Here is a 22335-nt window from a genome sequence, read left to right on the forward strand (position 1 = left end):
TTTATTGTGTCAATTGACAGGAAATGTACAAAGCAATTTATCTCAGCCATCACTCAATGCGTCACACAAAGCAATGTGCGCCGAGTCCATAAAAGAAGAAGAAGTCATATCACCAACATAGGCCAATTCTGATCAACCCTGTAATTGCTCGGAGGAAATATGAATATATTGTAGATTCATATGAAAGTGTGGGTTGAAGAGAACCGCTGCCAACAAAAAAAATTAATATCAACAACTAAATGCATGAATTTGGTGCACTTTAAGATGAACATTGAGAGATAAAATATTTTTCAGGTAACTAACTTGCATCTTCCCACCTGCAAAGCAGACATTGCAAGTATTCAAGTACAATTACTACTCTGGGTCTCTCTACTCTGGAACAGTCTCCTCTGGAACACATACAGTACCAGTCAAAAGTTTAGACACACCTACTCATTCAAGTGGTTTTTCTTTGTTTTTACTATTTTCTACATTGTAGAATGATAGTGAAGACATCATAACTATGAAATAACACACGTGGAATAATTTAGTAACCCAAAAAGTGTTTTAAAAAATGTACATGTATTTTATATTTGAGATTATTCAATGTAGCCACCCTTTGCCTTGATGACAGCTTTGCACACTGTTGGCATTCTCACAACCAACTACATGAGGTAGTCACCTGGAATGCATTTTAATTAACAGGTGTGCCTTCTTAAAAGTTAATATGTGGAATTCCTTTCCTTAATGCGTTTGAGACAATCAGTTGTGTAGTGACAAAGTAGGTGGGGTATACAGACGATAGTCCTATTTGGTAAAAGACCAACTCCATATTTTGTCAAGAACAGCTCAAGTAAGCAAAGAGGCTGTGTAAGAGTTATTTGTCCAAGATGGTGAGTGATGGAGTGCTGCATCAGAAGACCTGGCCTCCACATCAGAAAATAGTAAAAACAAAGAAAAAACCCTGAATGAGTAGGTGTGTTCAAACTTTTGACCGGTACTGTATATCTAGTGTATTGACAAAAACCACTCAACAACTTCAACCATAGACTCTGACATGTGCAATAAGCCAAACTGATTAAAGAATCCCACAGTACCATCACTTTCTCTGTGTCATCTGTTGGTATCTCTTGTCTGCCCTCTTCTGTTGCTGTCTCTTAGTATTCTATGTTGCTGTCTCTTAGTATTATATGTTGCTGTCTCTTAGTATTCTATGTTACTGTCTCTTAGTATTCTATGTTGCTGTCTCTTAGTATTATATGTTGCTGTCTCTTAGTATTCTATGTTGCTGTCTCTTAGTATTTTCTATGTTACTGTCTCTTAGTATTCTCAAATCAAATCAACATTTTTTTGTCACGTGCACCGAATACAACAACCTTACAGTGAAATGCTTACTTACAGGCTCTAACCAACAGTGCAAAAAAGGTATTAGGTGAACAATAGGTAAGTAAAGAAATAAAAACAACAGTAAAAAGACAGTGAAAAATCGCAGTAGAGGCTATATACATTAGCGAGGCTATATACAGTAGCGAGGCTATATACAGGCACTGGTTAGTCGGGCTGATTGAGGTAATATGTACATGTAGATATGGTTAAAGTGACTATGCATATATGATAAACAGGGAGTAGCAGTAGCATAAAAGAGGGGGTGGTGGGACACAATGCAGATCGCCCGGTTAACCAATATATGCATGGGCACTGGTTAGTTGGGCCAATTGAGGTAGTATGTACATGAATGTATAGTTAAAGTGACTATACATATATGATAAACAGAGAGTAGCAGCAGCATAAAAGAGGGGTTGGGGGGGCACACTGCAAATAGTCCGGGTAACCATTTGGTTACCTGTTCAGGAGTCTTATGGCTTGGGAGTAAAAACTTTTTGACTTAGACTTGTCCTAGACTTGGCACTCCGGTACGGCTCGCCATGCGGTAGTAGAGAGAACAGTCTATGACTGGGGTGACTGGGGCCTTTGACAGTTTTTAAGGCCTTCCTCTGAAAAAAAGTAGTAGAGTGTAATTCGCATAGCAAGTTAAAGTTAGTTAATTTGTCATATACATCTCATATACATGGAATACTCAGTGCAATGAAATGCTTACTTGCAGGTTAACCTCTCAACAATGCAACAACAATAGAACAAGTATGTAGCTAATTGAATAAAAAGACTAATAGAAATGAAAGCTTAATGAAATATATATGTATATATATTTTTTTTTTACAAATAGTTACATATGGAATGTATGGAAATAACAGACATGAGCCAGACATGTTTGCTTGTAGAATGGAAAAGGTAATAAGACTACGATTCATTTAATTTAGTCAGTTCTACCACCTCAACATTGCTAATTTTGAACAGGGTGAATTAGAATGTTTCAGTAAAGTTCAGCTTCTGTCCACAGGGGAGCACTGTGTCACATTTCACAACCTGTGATCGAACCCGGGTCTGTAGAGACGCCTTAGACCACTGTGCCACTCGGGAGGCCCCAATGTGTATTATTTAACATTACTATTAAAATAGTACTCACTCAAATGGGTAATCGTTAACAGGTTGCTAGCTGTCTCATAAAGCCATCATCGAAAACCACGTATTTTCATCTTCTCTGTTTTGGTAACATCCTGTTGTTTGACTGACGTTTCGCAACGGAACCTTGAACCACAAGGGGGCGTTGTGTTTTCACTCCGTTGTGAACGAGGCGTAACTGCTGCGGCTCTTTGACTTTCTGGCTGTTCTGCCCTCTCCACCTCAATCACTAATGCCTCAACCTGTTCCCTTTTTTTTGCCCCTCTTTCAGAAGAAGTTCTGAATATCCATATTTTCTCGGTGCCATGCTGCAGATTCTGCCTGAGTGATGACATTGACATCTAACTGGTGCTTTAGGGGTGGGGTCAAGGGATGTGAGCTGCACTGTGAAATCTCTACCAATCACAGCAGGCACTGTGTCACTCCAGGGACTTTCTTGCAGTGCTTGCACCATTTCTGCCTTCCACCCCACTGCGCCCCTGGTCGTACAGCCCCAGCCTTCACGTTGCTTCCACTTCAAGCCACAGCTCATGCCACTGCTGCCGATGCCGCATCAGCCCTCGCCAGGCTATGGGGGTAAACATGAACCCTTCTCCTGCCACCCATCCTCACCCACAGCCTCACCTGTTCAAGGTCACTTTCACCAACCCTTGTCCAGGTAGACCATCGCCCTGTAGCAGTCACATCCGTCATCATGAAGTGCTTGGAGACTAGTCAAGTACCATATCACCTCCACCCTACCTGACACCCTAGACCCACTCCTATTTGTTTACCGCCCCAATAGGTCCACAGACGATGCAATCACACTGCACACTACCCTAACCCATCTGGACAAGAGGAATACCTATGTAAGAATGCTGTTCATCGACTACAGCTCAGCATTTAACACCATAGTACCCTCCAAACTCGTCATTAAGCTCGAGACCCTGGGACTCGACCCCGCCCTGTGCAACTGGGTCCTGGAATTCCTGACAGGCCGCCCCCAGGTGGTGAGGGTAGGTAACAACATCCACACCCCGCTGATCCTCAACACAGGGGCCCCACAAGGGTGCGTTCTCAGCCCTCTCCTGTACTCCCTGTTCACCCATGATTGTAGTTTGCAGACGACACTACAGTGGTAGGCTTGATTACCAACAACGACGAGACGGCCTACAGGGAGGAGGTGAGGGTCCTCGGAGTGTGGTGTCAGGAAAATGATTGTGGACTTCAGGAAACAGCAGAGGGAGCATCCCCCTATCCACATCGACGGGACAGTAGTGGAGAAGGTGGAAAGTTTTAAGTTGACATCCCGGACAAACTGAAATGGTCCACCCAGACAGACAGCGTTGTGAAGAAGGTGCTGCAGCGCCTCTTCAACCTCAGGAGGCTTTTGAAATTTGGCTTGTCACCAAAAACACTCACAAACTTTTACAGATGCACAATTGAGAGCATCCTGTCGGGCTGCATCACCGCCTGGTATGGCCCACAACCGTAAGGCTCTCCGGAGGGTAGTGAGGTCTGCACAACGCATCACTGGGGGCAAACTACCTGCCCTCCAGGACACCTACACCACCCGATGTCACAGGAAGGCCAAAAAGATAATCAAGGACAACAACCACCCGAGCCACTGCCTGTTCACCCCGCTATCATCCAGAAGGCGAGGTCAGTACAGGTGCATCAAAGCTGGGACCTAGAGACTGAAAAACAGCTTCTATATCTAGGCCATCAGAATGTTTAACAGCCATCACTAACATTGAGTGGCTGCTGCCAACATACTGACTCATCTCTAGCCACTTTAATAATGAAAAATGTATGTAATAAATGCATCACCAGCCACTTTAAACAATGCCACTTTATATAATGTTTGCATACCCTACATTACTCATCTCATATGTATATACTGTACTCTACCATATACTGCATCTTGCCTATGCCGTTCGGCCATCGCTCATTCATATATTTGGGGGTGAATACATATGCACGCACCACTTTTCCGTTCTATTTTTTGTCCATTTTTTTAACAAATCATTTTTTTCATTTCACTTCACCAGTTTGGTCTATTTTGTGTATGTCCATTACATGAATTCCCAATAAAAATACATCCCGGAGCTAGGTGAAAAGTCTGTCGATGTGACCTTATTGGGATTATTATTATTAGTACCTTATTGGGATTATTATTATTGGGACAAACCTACCAAGAGAGAGTCGCCCACCAAAACTCACAGATTAGGCAAGTAGAAAATTAATCAGAGAGCAACAAAGAGACCAAAGATAACCCTGAAGGAGATGCAAAGCTCTACAGCGGAGATTGGAGTATCTGTCCATTGGACCACTTTAAGCCGTACCCTCCACGGAGCTGGGATTTACGGAAGAGTGGCCATAAAAAAGTCATTGCTTAAAGCGCTAAATACATGGGATTTTTTGAGGGGAAACCTGTTTCAGTCTTCAAGAGATTTTAGACTGGGATGGAGGTTCACCTTCCAGCAGGACAATGACCCTAAGCATACTGCTAAAGCAACACTCAAGTGGTTTAAGGGGAAACATTTAAATGTCTTGGAATAGCCTGGTCAAAGACCAGACCTCAATCCAATTGAGAATCTGTGGTATGACAAAGATTGCTGTACACCAGCGGAACCCATCCACTGGCTAGATGTGCCAAGCTTATGGAGACATACCCCAAGAGACTTGCAGCTGTAATTGCTGCAAAAGGTGGCTCTACAAAGTATTGACTTTGGGGGGGGTGAATACTTATGCATGCTCAAGTTTTCCGTTTTTTTTGTATTTTTTTTTGTTTGTTTCACAAGAAAACATATTTTGCATCTTCAAAGTGGTAAGCATGTTGTGTAAATCAAATGATACAACCCCCCCCCAAAAAAATCAATTTTAATTCCAGGTTGTAAGGCAACAATATAGGAAAAATGCCAATAGGGGTGAATACTTTCGCAAGCCACTGTAAGTCACTTTGGATAAGAGCATCTGCTAAATTACTAAAATGTAAAGCTTTTGTTGTGTAAACATTTGGGGTGATTTTGTTGTTTGGAATAATTATGAGAATGACGTAGTGCTCAAAAGAAAAGAACAATTTTGAATTCATACATTTTATTTGTCACATGCTTCGTAAACAACAGGTGTAGACTAACAGTGAAATGCTTACTTACGGGCCCTTCCTAACAATGCCATTAGCCAATGAAATGTACTGTTGCTGTTCCTTTTGTCCAAGTGGAAAATGCAGTGGAGAGCACTAGAGATTGTGTCATCTGTGGATCTGTTGGGACTGTATGCAAATTGGAGTGGGTACAGGTCGTCTGGGATGATGGCGTTGATGTGATCCATGACCAGGCTTTCAAAGCATTTTAGGCTACAGATGTGAGTATTACAGGATTATAGTCATTTAGACAGGTTACCTTGGCATTATTGAGCACAGGGAATTTGAATTGAGACTTGAATAATTGTTTTTGAAACATATTCTGGTTATTTGTCCTAATTTGTTTTTAACTCTACTTATAAGGAAAGTTAGAAGCCTAAAAACAAGTTTAAATATAGGTGTACTGTGTTCATGTCTCACGCCTTGGTTTTTATGTTCTGCGGGATGAAACTAGTTGCTTTAAAATGTGTTTTATTTGTATGTAAAAACCTGGGCTGGACTGGGAAGTTTCACTTGAGCAACCCTCTAAGTCGTAATTACAAGTGGGAAACCTCTTATACCTTTTCAACCAAAACATGACAACAAATCCAATTTTGACAATTACAAACTTATCAATTTGGATAATGTAGCTAGTTTTACTGTACTGTCAATGTTAAGCAAAACTAGATAACTTTTATGAGCAACGTTAGCTATCAAACAAGCTAGCAAAAATCTTAATGGTTAAAGAATTGGTCTGACTTCAAATGCACTTGAACACAATCATGTCAGACTTACGACTTCCCACGTGCATATGAATGTCCCATCATTCAAATGTTTCATAGGTTACGCATGATCATTATAACAGACAATTTATAGACAGTCCATAATGTAAGACTTTAATTCATATTCAACACGGTTGGATTTCCAACAGTTCATATTTTTAATGTCCTTATTTATAAACACTTTCTCAAAAATATTGTTTTCTAGACCACTGCTCAGGCCAGGAGATCCATCCTGTGTTTGCGCTGGTGCCACTTCAGATGGTTTAGTTGTTTGAAGCTGAGTCCACACACAGCGCAGCAGTACGGTCTCTCCCCAGTGTGGGTGCGCTGGTGCACCTTCAAATTGTCTGCCCGAGCAAAGCTCTTGTCACACATAGTGCAGCGGTGGGGTTTCTCCTGCGTGTGAACGCGCCGGTGCAGCTTGAGGTTCCAGAGCCGACTGAACTTGTTCCCACAGATGGAGCAGCAGTAGGGCTTGTCTGTCGTCTGAATGCACTTGTGCCTCTTCAGGTCGGAGAAGGAGGTGAAGCCCTTGGAGCAGTGGCTGCAGAGGTGGAGTCCCTCTGCCTGGTGGACCCGCTGGTGGACCTTGAGGTTGCAGGCCTGGGTGAAGGTCTTACCACACTTGGTGCAGGAGTATGGAGGCCCAGATCCTGACCCTGAGACTCTACCAGTTTTGTGTGTCTGCTTGTGGGCCTCAAGGGAGCCAGAGTCTGAGAATGTCATGGTGCATTGATTGCAGGTGTGACGCTTCCCCCCTCCTCCCATTACTCCTCCTTCTGTTACCTGCTCTTGTGAACGATCTCTGAGGTTTAGAGAGTGTCCAAAGTTGTCAGGGGAACCATACAGGCTTTCTGTGTTGTTGTTGTGGGCTGAGCTTCCAGAGTGGATGGAGGTTAGCCCCCTGTGGCCGGCTCTGCTACCTGACTCTGGGACACCGTGTTCAGGGTACAAGACACTGGAGTCCTGCAGGTAACCCTCCTCGTTGATCAACAGGCAGTTCCGGACACACACCTCTGGGTGGGGGGGTGGCGTTGGCGACGCCACCTGCTCCCTCCGGCTCCGATGGGGGCCAGGCATGTGGGAGCGATGGTGATGGTCTCCCCCCTCAGACCCCCCCAGGTCCACCTGGTAGTGACCCACAGCTCCGTAGCTCAGCGCACCCAGATGAGACGGAGAACCAGGAAGCCTATCCAGCCCTTCCACGTCTAGACGATGGCCTCCTCCACCACCAGCACCGCCGTAACCAGATTTCTCAAAGCCACCCCCCAGATCCTCCATGCTGTAACGAGGTTGGAAGAGAGGTTGGCTGGGGTCCCCTGGGTTTCCCTCTGGGCCTGGTGGTTCAGGCCCCTGGTCTAGACCGGATCCCCAGTCAGCCTGGCACTGCTGCATCTCCTGCTCACTGAAACTCTTACTGGGCCCCGAGGCGTCTGAACCATCGGCACCTGAAAACACAGGGGACATGAGGCATTAGAAGCATTCATATTTAAGACATTAGAACTAGTAGAAACAGTAGTAGAGTAACTGTAATGTCAAATGTGTACTTACAGCTTCAAGTTGACTTTACATGTGTAATAATGAATACATTTCGAATGACACAGCATATTATCAGTTACTCTTCTTACCATTCTCTTAAACCTAAAGGTAGGCAATGTTATGTTTGTCTATGTTATGTTTGTTGTAAACAACTCACCGTCCAGGCAGACACCCCATCTCTCCTGTAGCTCAGTGTTGTGGAGAGGCTCCTCTTTCAGCAGGCTGTCCAGCTTCTGACCTCTGACCTCTGTGGACTAGAAGAGCAAATGATTCTGACTAAATGATGGATAAACTGACAGTGATTGAATAGAGCTGACATGATGGTTCTCTATTCAGAACTCTCCTCAGGGACCCCCAGACATCTCACAACTTTGTCATAGCCCTGAACTAGCATACCTGATTAGAGTAGTGAAAGGCTTGATGATTCGTTGACAAGTTGAATCAAGTGAGCTAGTTTTGGAACAGTTCAAATATGAGGAGAGGTTTGACAAAGGTTGCCCAATTATTCCTGACAGACTATCTGTTCTAATATGTTTTCTGAAATATATTTCTACCTGAATGTCCTGTAACACTGCACCCTCCACCCTTCACAGGTGTTTAGTCACCTAGATACCTCAGAGGTTATCCTAAGGCTGGTGGCCCCAGCCTCCAGATCATGGAAGGCTGTTTCCCTGGCCACGCCCCCACAGCTGCTCCACTCCTCCCCTGGTACCTTCTCCTGCTTCAGGCCACACCCCCTCTCCGCACCTTGCCACAGGTAAACAAAGAGAACATTTTATTTACGTAAAAGGAAAGGCGAGAGCAACATTGTGGATGCTGTGGAGTCTTTTTTGCATTAATGCAGATGAAGGAGGCCTCTTATTGAGATACCACTAACTCCTTTCTTGAAACCAATACTGCCTGATCACCAAAGTATGAAAAGTACAGATTACATCAGTCACACTTTAGAGTGAATCCTCCATATTGTTTTTAGATGTGGCTCTCCTCACCTGTCTGTGAGTTTCCAGAGTTTCCACCTTCCTCATCAGCTCTCCCACAGTCTGCACACTTCCCCCTCTGGCCTCCCTCTCTGTCCCTCTCCCTTCCTCTGTTCTCTGACCGCTGTAGCCTCTTCTTCAGCGACTCGACCTGCTCACGGCTTCGGGACACCTCCTCCAGGAAGCCGTCCTCCACCAGCCTGGTGATCTCATATATGGCTGACTTTAGGACCGTCTCCATGACTCCCGAGAGCTGGGTCTGGAAGGTGAGGACGAGGTTCTCCGACATACTGCTTGCGTGTGTGTCTTTTTCACAGATCAATTCACAGTGGGATCTGCACCAAACATCTGTGCTTGTGGGAGCAAGTCAGGACTGTGTGTGTGATCCTAAAGTGAATCTCTTCAGAAAGCCCTGTTATTCAGAATAAGTGGGTAGAAATATGCCATGTCTATTACTGACACATCGCGTATCTGTTTCTCTGTCCAACAAGAGTGACAGCTCCTCCAGCTAGCTAGCAACCAAGTGGCGAAGACAGTCCAGCGTAAAAGAGTGCAACAAAGGTTCAATAAGACGATCAAATTGCAAGGTTCACAACGTAACAGTTGTCTGGGGTCGTATCCAGCTTGCTAAAGAAAAATAGCTAGCTAGCTAACATGCTACTACCAGCCGTGTTGTTAGTCAATAAAGGGATATTTTGCACCATTAGGTATTATTGATTCAAATCGTTATTACCAAAAGGTTGAAATCACTTGCTGAGCATGGGGGTTGAACGTTTTTTCCAGATAATATACGGTGGGCGGGATGAATCGCTTCCGTGTTGATTTCCTGTAGATTTCCTGTAAATAATTTAAACGATAAATAGCCTACTAATCAGTATTCAGATTTTATAATAATAGCAATATTATATTTTGAACATTATTTACAGTAAACGTAAGAACAAACAAAGTTTTTCTTCAAATAAATGTCGTCTATTCTCTCCAGTAAGGAGCGTTCCAATGTAGATTGTCCCACTACCCGATTCGTAGGTTTGTTTCCGGAAGTCGTGTTGTTTTGTAGATGCTTTTTGTGTTGACTCTGTAGCTAGTTAGCTAACTACCATAACCTTGTTTTCTCTAAATACCTCTGGTATTTATATTTATTCGAATAGCTTCATATACAGTAAATGCTACAACTTAAATCTCGAAATTATAAAAAATGTTATCAGGACCGTCATGGAGAGAGACAACTTCCAACAGTAGCTAGCTTGCTAACGTAAGCTAGATAGCTTCCTAGCCTTTTGCTAGACTGGATCGTAACACTGACTCACCTGAACAAAAGTAGCTAAACGTTACCAACTCTTAACTGTAGCTAGCTACACATAGACAGTTTGCTATGATGTCTGAAGCCATCGTAACCTTCCAGTCTCAGCTCTCCGGAGTCATGGAGACGGTATTCAAGGCTGCTATGTACGAGATCACCAGGCTGGTGGAGGATAGCTTCCTCAAGGAGGTGTCCCGGAGCCGGCAGCAGGTCGAGTCACTCAAGAAGCGGCTGCAGTTGTCGGAGAACAGGCGTACGGATGGGGACAGAGAGCTCGACCGTACGGGGAAGTGTGCGGACTGTGGGAGAGCTGACGAGGAAGCCGAGGAGAGAAGCTCTGGAACCTCACAGACAGGTGACGTGAGAGAGAAATCTGAAGACAGTATACAGTGCTTTCAGAAAATATTCTTACCCCTTGATAAGTTTTCCACATTTTGCTGTGTTAAGTTCATATTTTTCTCACCCATCTACACACAATACTCCATCATGACAAAGTGAAAACATGTTTTTTTTAAATGGTTGCAAATACAGGTTATTAGGTTATTGTCCTGATAAAAAGAGAATTAATCTTCCAGTGTCTGGTGGAAAGCAGACTGAACCACGTTTTCCTCAAGGATTATGCATGTGCTTAGCTCCGTTTAGTTTTTATCCTGAAAAACTCCCCAGTCCTGAACAATTACAAGTATACCCATAGCATGATGCCACTACCCTTGAAAATATGGAGAGTGGTACTCAGTAATATGTTTTGGGCAAATCCAATACAACACTTTATATTCAGGACAAAAAGTGAATTGCTTTGCCAAATTTTTTCAAGTGTTACTTTAGTTCCTTGTTGCAAACAGGATGCATGGTTTGGATTATTTTTGTTCTGTACAGTGCCTTGTTGCAAACAGGATGCATGTTGTGGAATATTTTTATTCTGTACAGGCTTGCTTCCTTTTCACTCTTGTCAATGAGGTTCGTATTGTGGAGTAACTCCAATGTTCTTGGTCCATCCTCAGTTTTCTCCTATCACAGCCATTAAACTCTGTAACTGTTTTAAATTCACTATCGGCCTCATGGTGAATTCCCTGAGTGGTTTCCTTCCTCTCAGGCAACTGAGTTAGGAAGAACGCCTGTATCTTTGGGTGTGTTGTGGAAATTACCACTAAGGACCCCAACATCAAGCTTAAATAAATGTGTTTATTCAGGCCAGCGGAGAGATTACAGACAAACAGCACTTTCTGATGAGGTATTTCCCCCTCAGTATGTTTATACTATCACTTCTTGTTACACAAAGATAGCCAAATACATTGTTTCTCAGCAAAGGGTTTTCTCCCAGAGACCGCCTGCTCAGGAAGAAAACACCTGGCAACCACAGTCTGGGTATTCAGCCAATAATTCCACTCCCGCTGAGCTGACCTTGTGAGAGTGTTAGTGTTATTGAAGAATAACATCAACTGCTAACTCCAAAGCAAATCTGGGGGAGAAAAGTAGATTTATTTGAGAAGGACAAATCATAGATGTAATGCTGGGTGATAGATGTTCAGTCTCCCCTGTCCTTAGCTTTTCTCCACAGAACAAAGAAACATGATGCCACTTATAACCCCCCCACCCTAGCCTGGGGTTGACCAAACAGAAGTTCTTGCAGTACAACTGGGCCAATGGCCAAATAACAAGTATCCTGCTCCAGACTCAATGTACAGACCAATGAAAACATGGCACACGTAGCTCTGAGTTCAGGTCTGACATTCAACACATTCTAAACAGCTGTTGAACTGACAACCAACTATTTCCGTTGACAATTCCCCATTGACAATTAAGTCTAGTCCTCTCGTCCTCTCCCCTGCGTTGTGTATTTATCTTCAAAATATTCTTATAAGAGCAAACCTCAAATACCATGTCTGTCTATGCAGCAGGTAAAACATGTATGATAAGTGTGAGAGACTGTAAGCAGAAAGAGACAGTCAAATTCCACTACAGGTGTATTGTTACACCATCCAAAGTTTAATTAATTACTTCACCATGCTGAAAGGGATATTCAATGTCTGCTTTCTTTATTTTCCCATCTATCAATAGGTGCTTTTCTTTGTGAGGCATTGGAAAACCTCCCTGGTCTTTGTGGTTGAATCTGTGTTTGAAATTCACTGCTCGACCGAGGGACCTTACAGATTATTTTAAGTGTTGGGTACAGAGAGGAGGTAGTCATTAAAAAAAGATTGTTAACACTGTTATTGCACACAGAGCGAGTCCATGCAACTTATTATGTGACTTGTTAAGCACATGTTTACTCCAGAACTTATTTAGGCTTGCCATAACAAAGGGGTTGAACACTTATTGACTCAAGACATTTCAGCTTTTCATTTTGTAATAATTTGTAAACATTTAGAAAAACAATTTCATTTTGACATGATGGGTTATTGACAAAAACTAAATCTATATTTAGTCCATTTTAAATGTAGGCTGCAACACCACAAAATGTGGAAAAAGTAAATGGGTGTGAATGCTTTCTGAAGGCACTGTATACAGTAATATATTGGTTATTGAACTACAGTAAGTTAAGTGGATTTACACCCGATAACAGATTTACGGTAATAAAATCATCGGTCGCTGATGTGTACTACACAGAAATGCATAATTATGGATATGATTGTCATTCTCTTCATGGTGATGTATCCTGAATAGGTACGCAAAGGTAGAAATATGCAATATCATCCATTGCATATACACTACCGTTGAAAAGTTTGGGGTCACTTAGAAATGTCCTTGTTTTTGAAAGAAAAGCAAGTTTTAGTCCATTAAAATAACATCAAGTTGATCAAAAATACAGTGTAGACATCGTTAATGTTGTAAATGACTATTGTAGCTGGAAACGGCAGATTTTTTATGGAATATCTACATAGATGTACAGAGGCCCATTATCAGCAACCATCACTCCTGTGTTCCAATGGCACGTTGTGTTAGCTACTCAACTAGTACAAAGAAGGCCAGTTTTATTGCTTCTTTAATTAGACCAACAGTTTTCAGCTCTGCTAACATAATTGCAAAATGGTTTTCTAATGATCAATTAGTCTTTTAAAATGATAAACTTGGATTAGGTAACACAACGTGCCATTGGAACACAGGAGTGATGGTTGCTGATAATTGGCCTCTGTACGCCTATGTATTCCATAAAAAAACTGCCGTTTCCAGCTACAGTAGTCATTTACAACATTACCAATGATCATACTGTATTTCTGATCAATTTGATGTTATTTTAATGGACCAAAAATGATATTTTCTTTAAAAAACAAGGACTTTTCTAAGTGACCTCTAACTTTTGAACGGTAGTGTATTATTCTAATGAGCTCCGCCCCCAAACAAAACCAAATTTGATTGGTCCGGAATGGCCCAAATCTGAACCAATCATAGACGTCTATGTTTCACAGGGTTTGACATCATTACACCACAGTAGAGTACAGTACAGAGAGAGAGCTCAGTACAGTAAAGTATCATGTTTTTTATTTAACTAGGTAAGACGGTTAAGAAAAAAAAACGTATTTACAATGATGGCCTACCAGAAGGCAAAAGGTGGCTGGGATTAAAAATAAAATAAAAATATATAGGACAAAACACACGACAAGAGAGAAACCATAACACTACATAAAGAGAGACCTAAGACAACAACATAGCATGGCAGCAACACATGACAACACAGCATGGTCGCAGCAACACATGACAACACAGCATGGTCGCAGCAACACATGACAACACAGCATGGTCGCAACACAACATGACAACAACATGGCAGCAGCATAACATGGTAGCAGCACAAAACATGGTACACACATTATTGGGCACAGACAACAGCACAAAGGGCAAGAAGGTAGAGACAATAATGCATCACGTGAAGCAGCCACAACTGTCAGTAAGAGTGTCCATGATTGAGTTTTTGAATTAAGATTTTGAGATAAAACGGTCCAGTTTGAGTGTTTGTTGCAGCTCGTTTCAGTTGCTAGCTGCAGTGAACTGAAAAGAGAAGCGACCCAGGGATGTGTGTGCTTTGGGGACCTTTAACAGAATGTGACTGGCAGAACAGGTGTTGTATGTGGAGGATGAGGGCTGCAGTAGGTATCTCAGACAGGGGGGAGTGAGGCCTAAGAGGGTTTTATAAATAAGCATCAACCAGTGGGTCTTGCGACGGGTATACAGAGATGACCAGTTTACAGAGGAGTATAGAGTGCAGTGATGTGTCCTGTAAGGAGTATTGGTGGCAAATCTGATGGCCAAATTGTAAAGAACATCTAGCCACTCGAGAGCACCCTTACCTGCTGATCTATAAATTACGTCTCCGTAATCTACCATGGTTATCTGAATCAGGGTTAGTTTAAACTGCAAAACCCTTACGCACCACTGCACTTTGTATACCAGGGTTGGCTGGCCTTCTCTAGTCACTCATAGGCTCAGTCACTGGTATACTTTTATTTACAAAGCCATTTGGGGTTTACTACCTTTTTATTTGGCCATTTTTATTGTTCAGAAATGTGGTGGGTACTCTCTTCGTTCGCTGGACTTTATCCTGCTAACTGTTCCAAATGTCCGAACTGAATTTGGTAAAAGGGCTTTTATGTACTCTGCGCAATCGTCTTGGTACGCCTTACAAAATACTTTTAAACTGGAAGAACTTGTCCTGATTGGTGTTTTTAAATAACCGATGAAGGATTTTGAGGCTGATTTTGTAATACTCTTGTGAATTCAATGGTTTTTACTAGATTACTTGTAGTTTTTCATGTTGTCTGTCTGTAATTTTTGTAATGACTTGGTGCTGCCTATCTTGGCCAGGACGCTCTTGAAAAAGAGATTTTAAATCTCAAATAAAATAAATAAAAAGTTTGGCAGCTGTGATGAAAGAGGAGCGGTTATGAAAGAGGAATCCAAGTCTAGATTTAACCTTTGCTTGCAGGTTTGATATGTGCTGAGAGAAGGACAGTGTACTGTCTAGCCATACTCCCAAGTACTTGTATGAGGTGACTACCTCAAGCTCTAAACCCTCAGAGGTCGTAGTAACACCTGTGGGAAGAGGGGCATTCTTCTTGCCAAACCACATGACCTTTCTTTTGGAAGTGTTCAGAACAAGGTTATGGGTACAGAAAGCTTGTTGGATACTAAGAAAGCTTTTTTGTAGAGCATGTAACACAAAATCCAGGGAGGGGCTGACTGAGTTAAAGACTATCATCTGCATATAAATGGATGAGAGAGCTTCCTACTGCTTGAGATATGTTGTTGATGTAAATTGAGAAGAGTGTGGGGTATAGAATTGAGCCTTGGGGTACTCCCTTGGTGACAGGCAGTGGATGAGACCGCAGATTTTCTGACTTTATACACTGCACTTTTTTGAGAGAGGTAGTTAGCGCACCAGGACAAAGACCCCTCAGAGACACCAATACTCCATAGCCAGCCCAAAGGAATGGTCTACCGTATTAAAAGCTTTGGCCAAGTCAATAAAAATATCTTGGACGGGCAAGAAGGCATGGCAGAGTCAAATAGGAATCCTGACTTAATGAAGTGGGGATTAAAGAGCTCAGCCATGTGCTCCTTGTCAGTAACAACCAAATCATCAACATTAAGGGACATGGGCAGCTGTGAGGAGGGGGGTTTATTCCCCAGGTCTTTAATTTGCCAGAATTTATTGGGATTAGACCCACAGAGAGTGAACTGCTCCTTAAAGTAACTAACTTTGGCCTTACTGATAGCCCGAGTGCACTTATTTCTAACTTGCCTGAACGAGAGCCAGTCAGCCTGAGTATGCGTGTGCTGAGCGATTTGCCAAATGGAATTCTTGAGGTGGAATAACTCTGCCAGATCACAGTCGGACCAGGGACTGAACCTGTTTTTAATTCTCATATTCTTTATGGGCACGTATTTGTTAACGGTACCACTGGAAAAGATAAAAAAGAAGGTCCAAGTGTCTTCGACAGAGGGGATCAAGCTGATTCTACACCAAATTACAGAGGCCAGATCATGAAGGAAGGCTTGCTCATTGAAGTTTTTTAGCAAGCGTCTATGACAAGTCAGGACAGGTCGTTTCACCGAGCAGTCATTACGAACACAGGCTGTAAAACAGTGATCACTAGGGTCATTACAGAAAAAAAAAACAGACGGATACCTATCAGGATTATTTGTAAGGATAACATCAAGTAGAGTAGCATTTCTGGGTGTTTCGAGTCATACCTTGTGGGATTGGTAATAATCTGATAAATATTTAGGGAGTCCCATTGCTTTAGGACTTGGTCAGGTGGTTTAAGCATGTCCTAGTTTCGGTCACCTAGCAGGACAAATACAGACTTAGTGTAAGGGGCAAGGAGAGAGCTTAGGGCATTTAGGGTACAGGCCGGTGCTGATGGTGGTCGATAACACCGAGCAACAGTCAACAAAGAGCTATTTGAAAGTTTTTAATGCGTAAAACCAGCAAATCAAATTGTTTGGGGACAGACTTGGTGGAGACAAATGAGCACTGAAGGTGTTCCTTGGTAAAGATTGCCACTCCACCACCCTTGGAAGATCTGTCTTGCTGAAAAAGGTTATTACCAGAAAGGTTAACATCAGTGTTCAAAACATTATTTCTTAACCACGTCTCAGTAATGACCAACACATCTGGATTGGAGCTGTGAACCCACACTTTCAATTGATCAATTTTAGGTAATAAGCTTCTAGTGTTAACATGCAGAAAACCCAGACTTTTACGAGAGCAGAAATCAATGAAGCAGATATCAGAATTGGGGCTAGCAACAGTAGATGGATGAGGGTGTACTGTACATGCACATTTCCAGATATAACCAGCAGTAATACAATCAGGGCACGGCAGAGGACAGGGAGAGCTCTTCAGTGTTGATTTCATAACATTTGAATTTGCATTAGATGGCAACAAGATCAAATTGTACAGCAATTTCATCAGGTAACATGAATACAAAGCTGGTGAGAGGTGGTTAGAATAGTACAGTAAATTTAGTACAGTAAGTTAGAATAGGATGGGAGGCCAAGAGTCCGTGTAACCAATAGAGAGTCAGAGTCCCGAGTGTGGGAACAAACAGACTGTCTCACGGTTGGGTAAACAAGCAAGTTCATAGTCAACAAAGCACGCAGGAGTCATGAGGCAAATAGCACAAAGCACAGGTGATAAATATAACAACTTGGGACCAGCCCCCAAAACGACCCCTGTGGACGTTAAAATCAAGGCCAGGGCGGACTGACCATATTTCAACTGCTTTTCAATGTCCATGGATGTGCGGTGTCGGTCGGTGTTCAGAGGGTGAGGATGTTGGTTACAGTAAATGGAAAGAGAGGGGGCTCATGGGTAGGTGTCAGTAAGAGCCGGGAGAGGTAACAGAAACTGGAGAGAGAAGAGGCAGCGACTGAGAGGGAGGAGTTGTCCAGACTGTTTACACACTTGCTTTGACCACCAGACGACAGAAAGAAAGAAAACAGTTATGAGCTGAACATAACAGTATGCCAGTAGAAGGGAGGACAGTAGCAGGAGATCCTATGAGCTGAACATAACAGTATGCCAGTAGAAGGGAGGACAGTAGCAGGAGATCCTATGAGCTGAACATAACAGTATTCCAGTAGAAGGGAGGACAGTAGCAGGAGATCCTATGAGCTGAACATAACAGTATGCCAGTAGAAGGGAGGACAGTAGCAGGAGATCCTATGAGCTGAACATAACAGTATGCCAGTAGTAGAGAGGACAGTAACAGGAGATCCTATGAGCTGAACATAACAGTATGCCAGTAGAAGGGAGGACAGACAATGATTTCCCAATGTAGCCAATTCAATTGGAGTATCAGTAATTCTGATACTGATTTGGTAACAGAATAACACGTTTTAATCACTTAATAATTCAGAAACAAATTGATATCAGTAAAAATACAAACTAATTGGTAGGTATACCATTACTTGTAACTTCTGTGAACTTTCATTATCCTCCCACATGAGGGAGAGAAATTAGAAAATATATTAAACATGTGTATGTTTTTGGTTAAGGAATTACAAGGCAAAGTCTCTTAAACTTACAGAAGGCAAATCATTTCTCCAAAACTAAACATGTGTTTATTACTTGACAGGGGTCTTTATTTCAACATGATTGTGTTCTGATGTATTTCTGATACCGTAAGACTTTTTCCTGCTAGATGTTTTTTAAGACCCCTTTTCTGTCTTTTTGACTCGAAATCAAAGCCTTTATACTCAGGCCTCGTTTTTAAATGGAAAATGGTTGAGAAGTATCTAGGCTTCCATTTCCCCCAAATGGAGACTTTTAACTTTGATTTGACATGCTCCTATGAACTTTACATGTCGGTGCTCATGGGTACTTTTACATGGACATGGCCATATGGAGGAATCACTCTGAAGATGGGCTGCTGTAATGTGTACCTTTTATACTTTGGTGATTACTGATCAGACAGTATTGGTTTAAGAAAGGAGTCAGTCATGGGTGGTGGTGGTGGCATCTTAATAAGATGTTTCCTTTCCTTCATCTGATGTGGGGAGACTCTATTATCCACAATGTTACTTTCCTTTTACTCCAAATTAAATGTTCTCTTTGTTTACCTGTGGCCAGGTGTGGAGAGGGGGCGTGGCCTGAAGCAGGAGAAGGTACCAGGGGAGGAGTGGAGCAGCTGTGGGGGCGTGGCCAGGGAAACAGCCTTAAATGATCTGGAGGAGGCAGAGGCTACCAGCCCTAGGAGAATCTCTGAGGTAGGTAGGGGACTGACTAAACACATGGAGGCTGAGGCCACCAGCCCTAGGAGAATCTCTGAGGTAGGTAGGGGACTGACTAAACACATGGAGGCTGAGGCCACCAGCCCTAGGAGAATCTCTGAGGTAGGTAGGGGACTGACTAAACACATGGAGGCCACCAGCTCTAGGAGAACCTCTTGTATCTAGGGGAATAAACACCTTGGAAGAGTGGAGGGTGCAGAGTTACAAAATGCTCAGTTAGAAATATATTTTAAAGAACATATTAGAATTGTGAGGAAGAATTGGGCAGCCTTTTTCAAACCTCTCCTCATATTTGAACTGTTACAGAACTAAAACACCTGATTCAACTTGTCAACGAATCATCAAGCCCTTCACTACTTGAATCAGGTATGCTAGTTCAGGGCTACGACAAAGTTGTGAGATGTCTGGGGGTCCCTGAGGAGAGTTCTGAATATAGAACCATCATGTCAGCTCTATTCAATCACTGTCAGTTTATCCATCATTTAGTCAGAATCATTTGCTCTTCCAGTCCACAGAGGTCGGAGGTCAGAAGCTGGACAGTCTGCTGAAAGAGGAGGCTCTCCACAACACTGAGCTACAGGAGAGATGGGAGTTCTGCCTGGATGGTGAGTCAGGAGTTTACAACAAACATAACAGACAATAGCCAACCTTAATGATGATGAGAATAATAAGGAGAGTAACGTAATAGTAAGTATGCTGTGTCATTTCAAATTAATTAATTATTATACATGGAAAGTCAACTTGAAACTGTAAGTAGACATTTAACATTACAGTTACTCTACTACTGTTTCTAGTAATTCTAATGTCTTAAATATTAATGCTTCTAATGCCTCATGTCCCTTGTGTTTTCAGGGGCCGATGGTTCAGACGTCTCGGGGCCCAGTAAGAGTTTTATTCAGCAGGATCTACAGCGGTGCCAGGATGACTGGGGGTCCGCTCTAGACCAGGGGCCTGAACCACCGGGCCCCGAGGGAGAGCCAGAGGACCCCACCGACCCTCTCTACCGCCCCCGCTACAGCATGGAGGACCTTGGGGGCGCCTTTGAGAAGTCTGGTTACAGCGGTGATGGTGGTAGCGACCATCTTCTAGACATGGAAGGGCTGGATAGGCTTCCTGGTTCTCCGTCTCGTCTGGGGGCGCTGACCTACGGAGCTGTGGGTCACTACCAGGTGAACCTGGGGGGGTCTGAGGGGGGAGACCATCACCATCGCTCCCACATGCCTCGCTCCCATCAGAGCCGGAGGGAGCAGGTGGGGTCGCCAACGCCATCCCCCCACCCGGAGGTGGGAGGCCGGAACTGCCTGTTGATAAACGAGGAGGGGTACCTGCAGGACTCCAGTGTCTTGTACCCAGAACACGGTGTCCCAGAGTCAGGTAGTAGAGCCGGCCACAGGGGGCTAACCTCCATCCACTCTGGGAGCTCAGCCCACAACAACAACACAGAGAGCCTGTATGGTGCTGCTGATGACTTTGGACTCTCTTTAAACCTCAGAGATCGTTCACAAGAGCAGGTAACAGGAGGAGGGGGGAGGCGTCATGCCTGCAATCAATGTACCATGACCTTCCCAGACTTTGGTTCCCTCAAGGCCCACAAGCAGACACACAAAACTGGTAGAGAGTCAGGGTCTGGGCCTCCATACTCCTGCACCCAGTGCGGTAAGATCTTCACCCAGGCCTGCAACCTCAAGGTCCACCAGCGAGTCCACCAGGCAGAGGGACTTCACCTCTGCAGCCACTGCGGCAAGGGCTTCACCTCCTTCTCCGACCTGAAGAGGCACAAGTGCAGCCAGACCACAGACAAGCCCTACTGCTGCTCCATCTGTGGGAACAAGTTCAGTCGGCTCTGGAACCTCAAGCTGCATCAGCGCATTCACACGCAGGAGAAACCCCACCGCTGCACTATGTGTGACAAGAGCTTCACACGCGCAGACATTTTGAAAGTGCACCTGCGCATCCACACCGGGGAGAGACCTTACTGCTGCGCTGTGTGTGGACTCCGCTTCAAACGACTGGACCATCTGAAGTTGCACCAGCGCAAACACAGGCCGGATCTCCTGAACTGAATTAAAAAAAGTTACATTTTTGTTATTTAGCATATGCTTTTATCCAAAGCGACTTACTTTTCATTCAACTTAGTTGGTTCGTTATTATTTTATTTGACATTGAGAAAAAAAATGTTTTTGATCAATTGTTTATTAATAAGGACATTGAAAATATGAGCTGTTGGAAATCTAACCATGTGTTGAATAAGAATGTATGCCTTAAATGATACATTGTCTGTGAATTGTCTGTCATAATGACCATGCCAACCTACCAAACATTAGAATAATACTGCTTTCATGAAGTCTGCAGTGGTGTAAAGTACTTAAGGAAAAATACTTTAAAGTACTACTTAAGTAGTTTTTTGGTGTATCTGTGCTTTACTATTTATGTTTTTTACAACTTCTCCTTTTACTTCACTACATTCTTAAAGAAAATAATGTACTTTTTACTCTTATACATTTTCCCTGACACCCAAAAGTACTTGTTACATTTTGACAGGAAAATGGTCCAATTCACACACTTATCAAGAGAACATCCTTGGTCATCCCTACTGCCTCTGATCTGACGGGCTCACTAAACACAAATGCTTTGTTTGTAAATTCATGGCAGAGTGTTGTAGTGTGCCCCTGGCTATACGTAAAAAAAAATTAAAATAAAATGAATTGTGCTGTCTGGTTTGCAAAATATAAGGAATTTTAAATTATTCATACTTTCACTTTTGATACTTAATTACATTTGAGCAATTCCATTTACTTTTAATACTTAAGTATATTTAAAAGCAAATACTCTTAGACTTTTACTCAAATAGTATTTTACTGGGTGACTTTCAGTTTTACTTGAGTCATTTTATATTAAGGTATCTTTACTTTACCTCAAGTATGACTTTTGAGTACTTTTTCCACCACTGCAAGTCGGAAACTGGGAACATCAGACTTAAAATTAAGTTATTTGCATAGAGCTTCCAATTGGTTGATTTTGATACTTTCCAAGTGGGAAACTTGGGTATCATCTTTCTACAACGATTTCCAAGTTGTACATTTTTTGAGTTTGTTAGTTCCGACATGTCATGAATGCAGCATATACCTCATGCATTCTGTTCATCAAGCTTGCTTTCTACCACAGTCACTACCCATACTGTAACCATGCATTTTCTTCCTGTACATAATACTTTAACTGAATAAATTGAACCTGAATTGCCGTAATTGTCTTTTATGTACAATAAATATTTTGCTCCCCATGTAGTCTGTGAATATATCATTCCTTAAAGACAGTGCTACTGACCTTTGACGACTACTAAGTATTTTTTTAAGCCTCTCGCTTTGGGCTGGATGTGTCAATCTGTAGTTCACACATGCAAAA

The 22335-nt window shown here is 42.8% G+C and overlaps 2 protein-coding genes across 3 annotated transcripts; one reads left to right on the forward strand and one right to left on the reverse strand.

Annotated features, from left to right (window-relative positions):
- Positions 1–5562: 5562 nt before the first annotated feature.
- On the reverse strand, positions 5563–9189 carry LOC110497232 (zinc finger protein 628-like). Its single transcript, XM_021573233.2, has 4 exons — positions 8913–9189; positions 8537–8670; positions 8081–8177; positions 5563–7832 (listed from the first exon to the last, which is right to left on the reverse strand). Exons 1-4 carry the CDS (start codon positions 9187–9189, stop codon positions 6598–6600), a joined length of 1743 nt encoding a protein of 580 aa, XP_021428908.2. The 3' UTR covers positions 5563–6597.
- A 773-nt stretch (positions 9190–9962) lies between these two features.
- Positions 9963–21400, forward strand: LOC110498615 (zinc finger protein 8-like). 2 transcript variants are annotated; one of them, XM_021575265.2, is made up of 4 exons: positions 9963–10555; positions 18773–19035; positions 19442–19538; positions 19786–21400. In XM_021575265.2, the coding sequence occupies exons 1-4, from the start codon at positions 10273–10275 to the stop codon at positions 20994–20996; spliced, it is 1854 nt and encodes a 617-aa protein (XP_021430940.2). In that variant the 5' UTR covers positions 9963–10272; the 3' UTR covers positions 20997–21400. The 2 variants fall into 2 exon arrangements, with proteins under 2 accessions (XP_021430940.2, XP_036810061.1); XM_036954166.1 differs by having other exon boundaries at positions 18773–18909.
- Positions 21401–22335: the final 935 nt, after the last annotated feature.

The sequence above is a fragment of the Oncorhynchus mykiss genome, chromosome 19 (assembly GCF_013265735.2).
Source record: "Oncorhynchus mykiss isolate Arlee chromosome 19, USDA_OmykA_1.1, whole genome shotgun sequence".
NCBI classification, from domain to species: domain Eukaryota; kingdom Metazoa; phylum Chordata; class Actinopteri; order Salmoniformes; family Salmonidae; genus Oncorhynchus; species Oncorhynchus mykiss.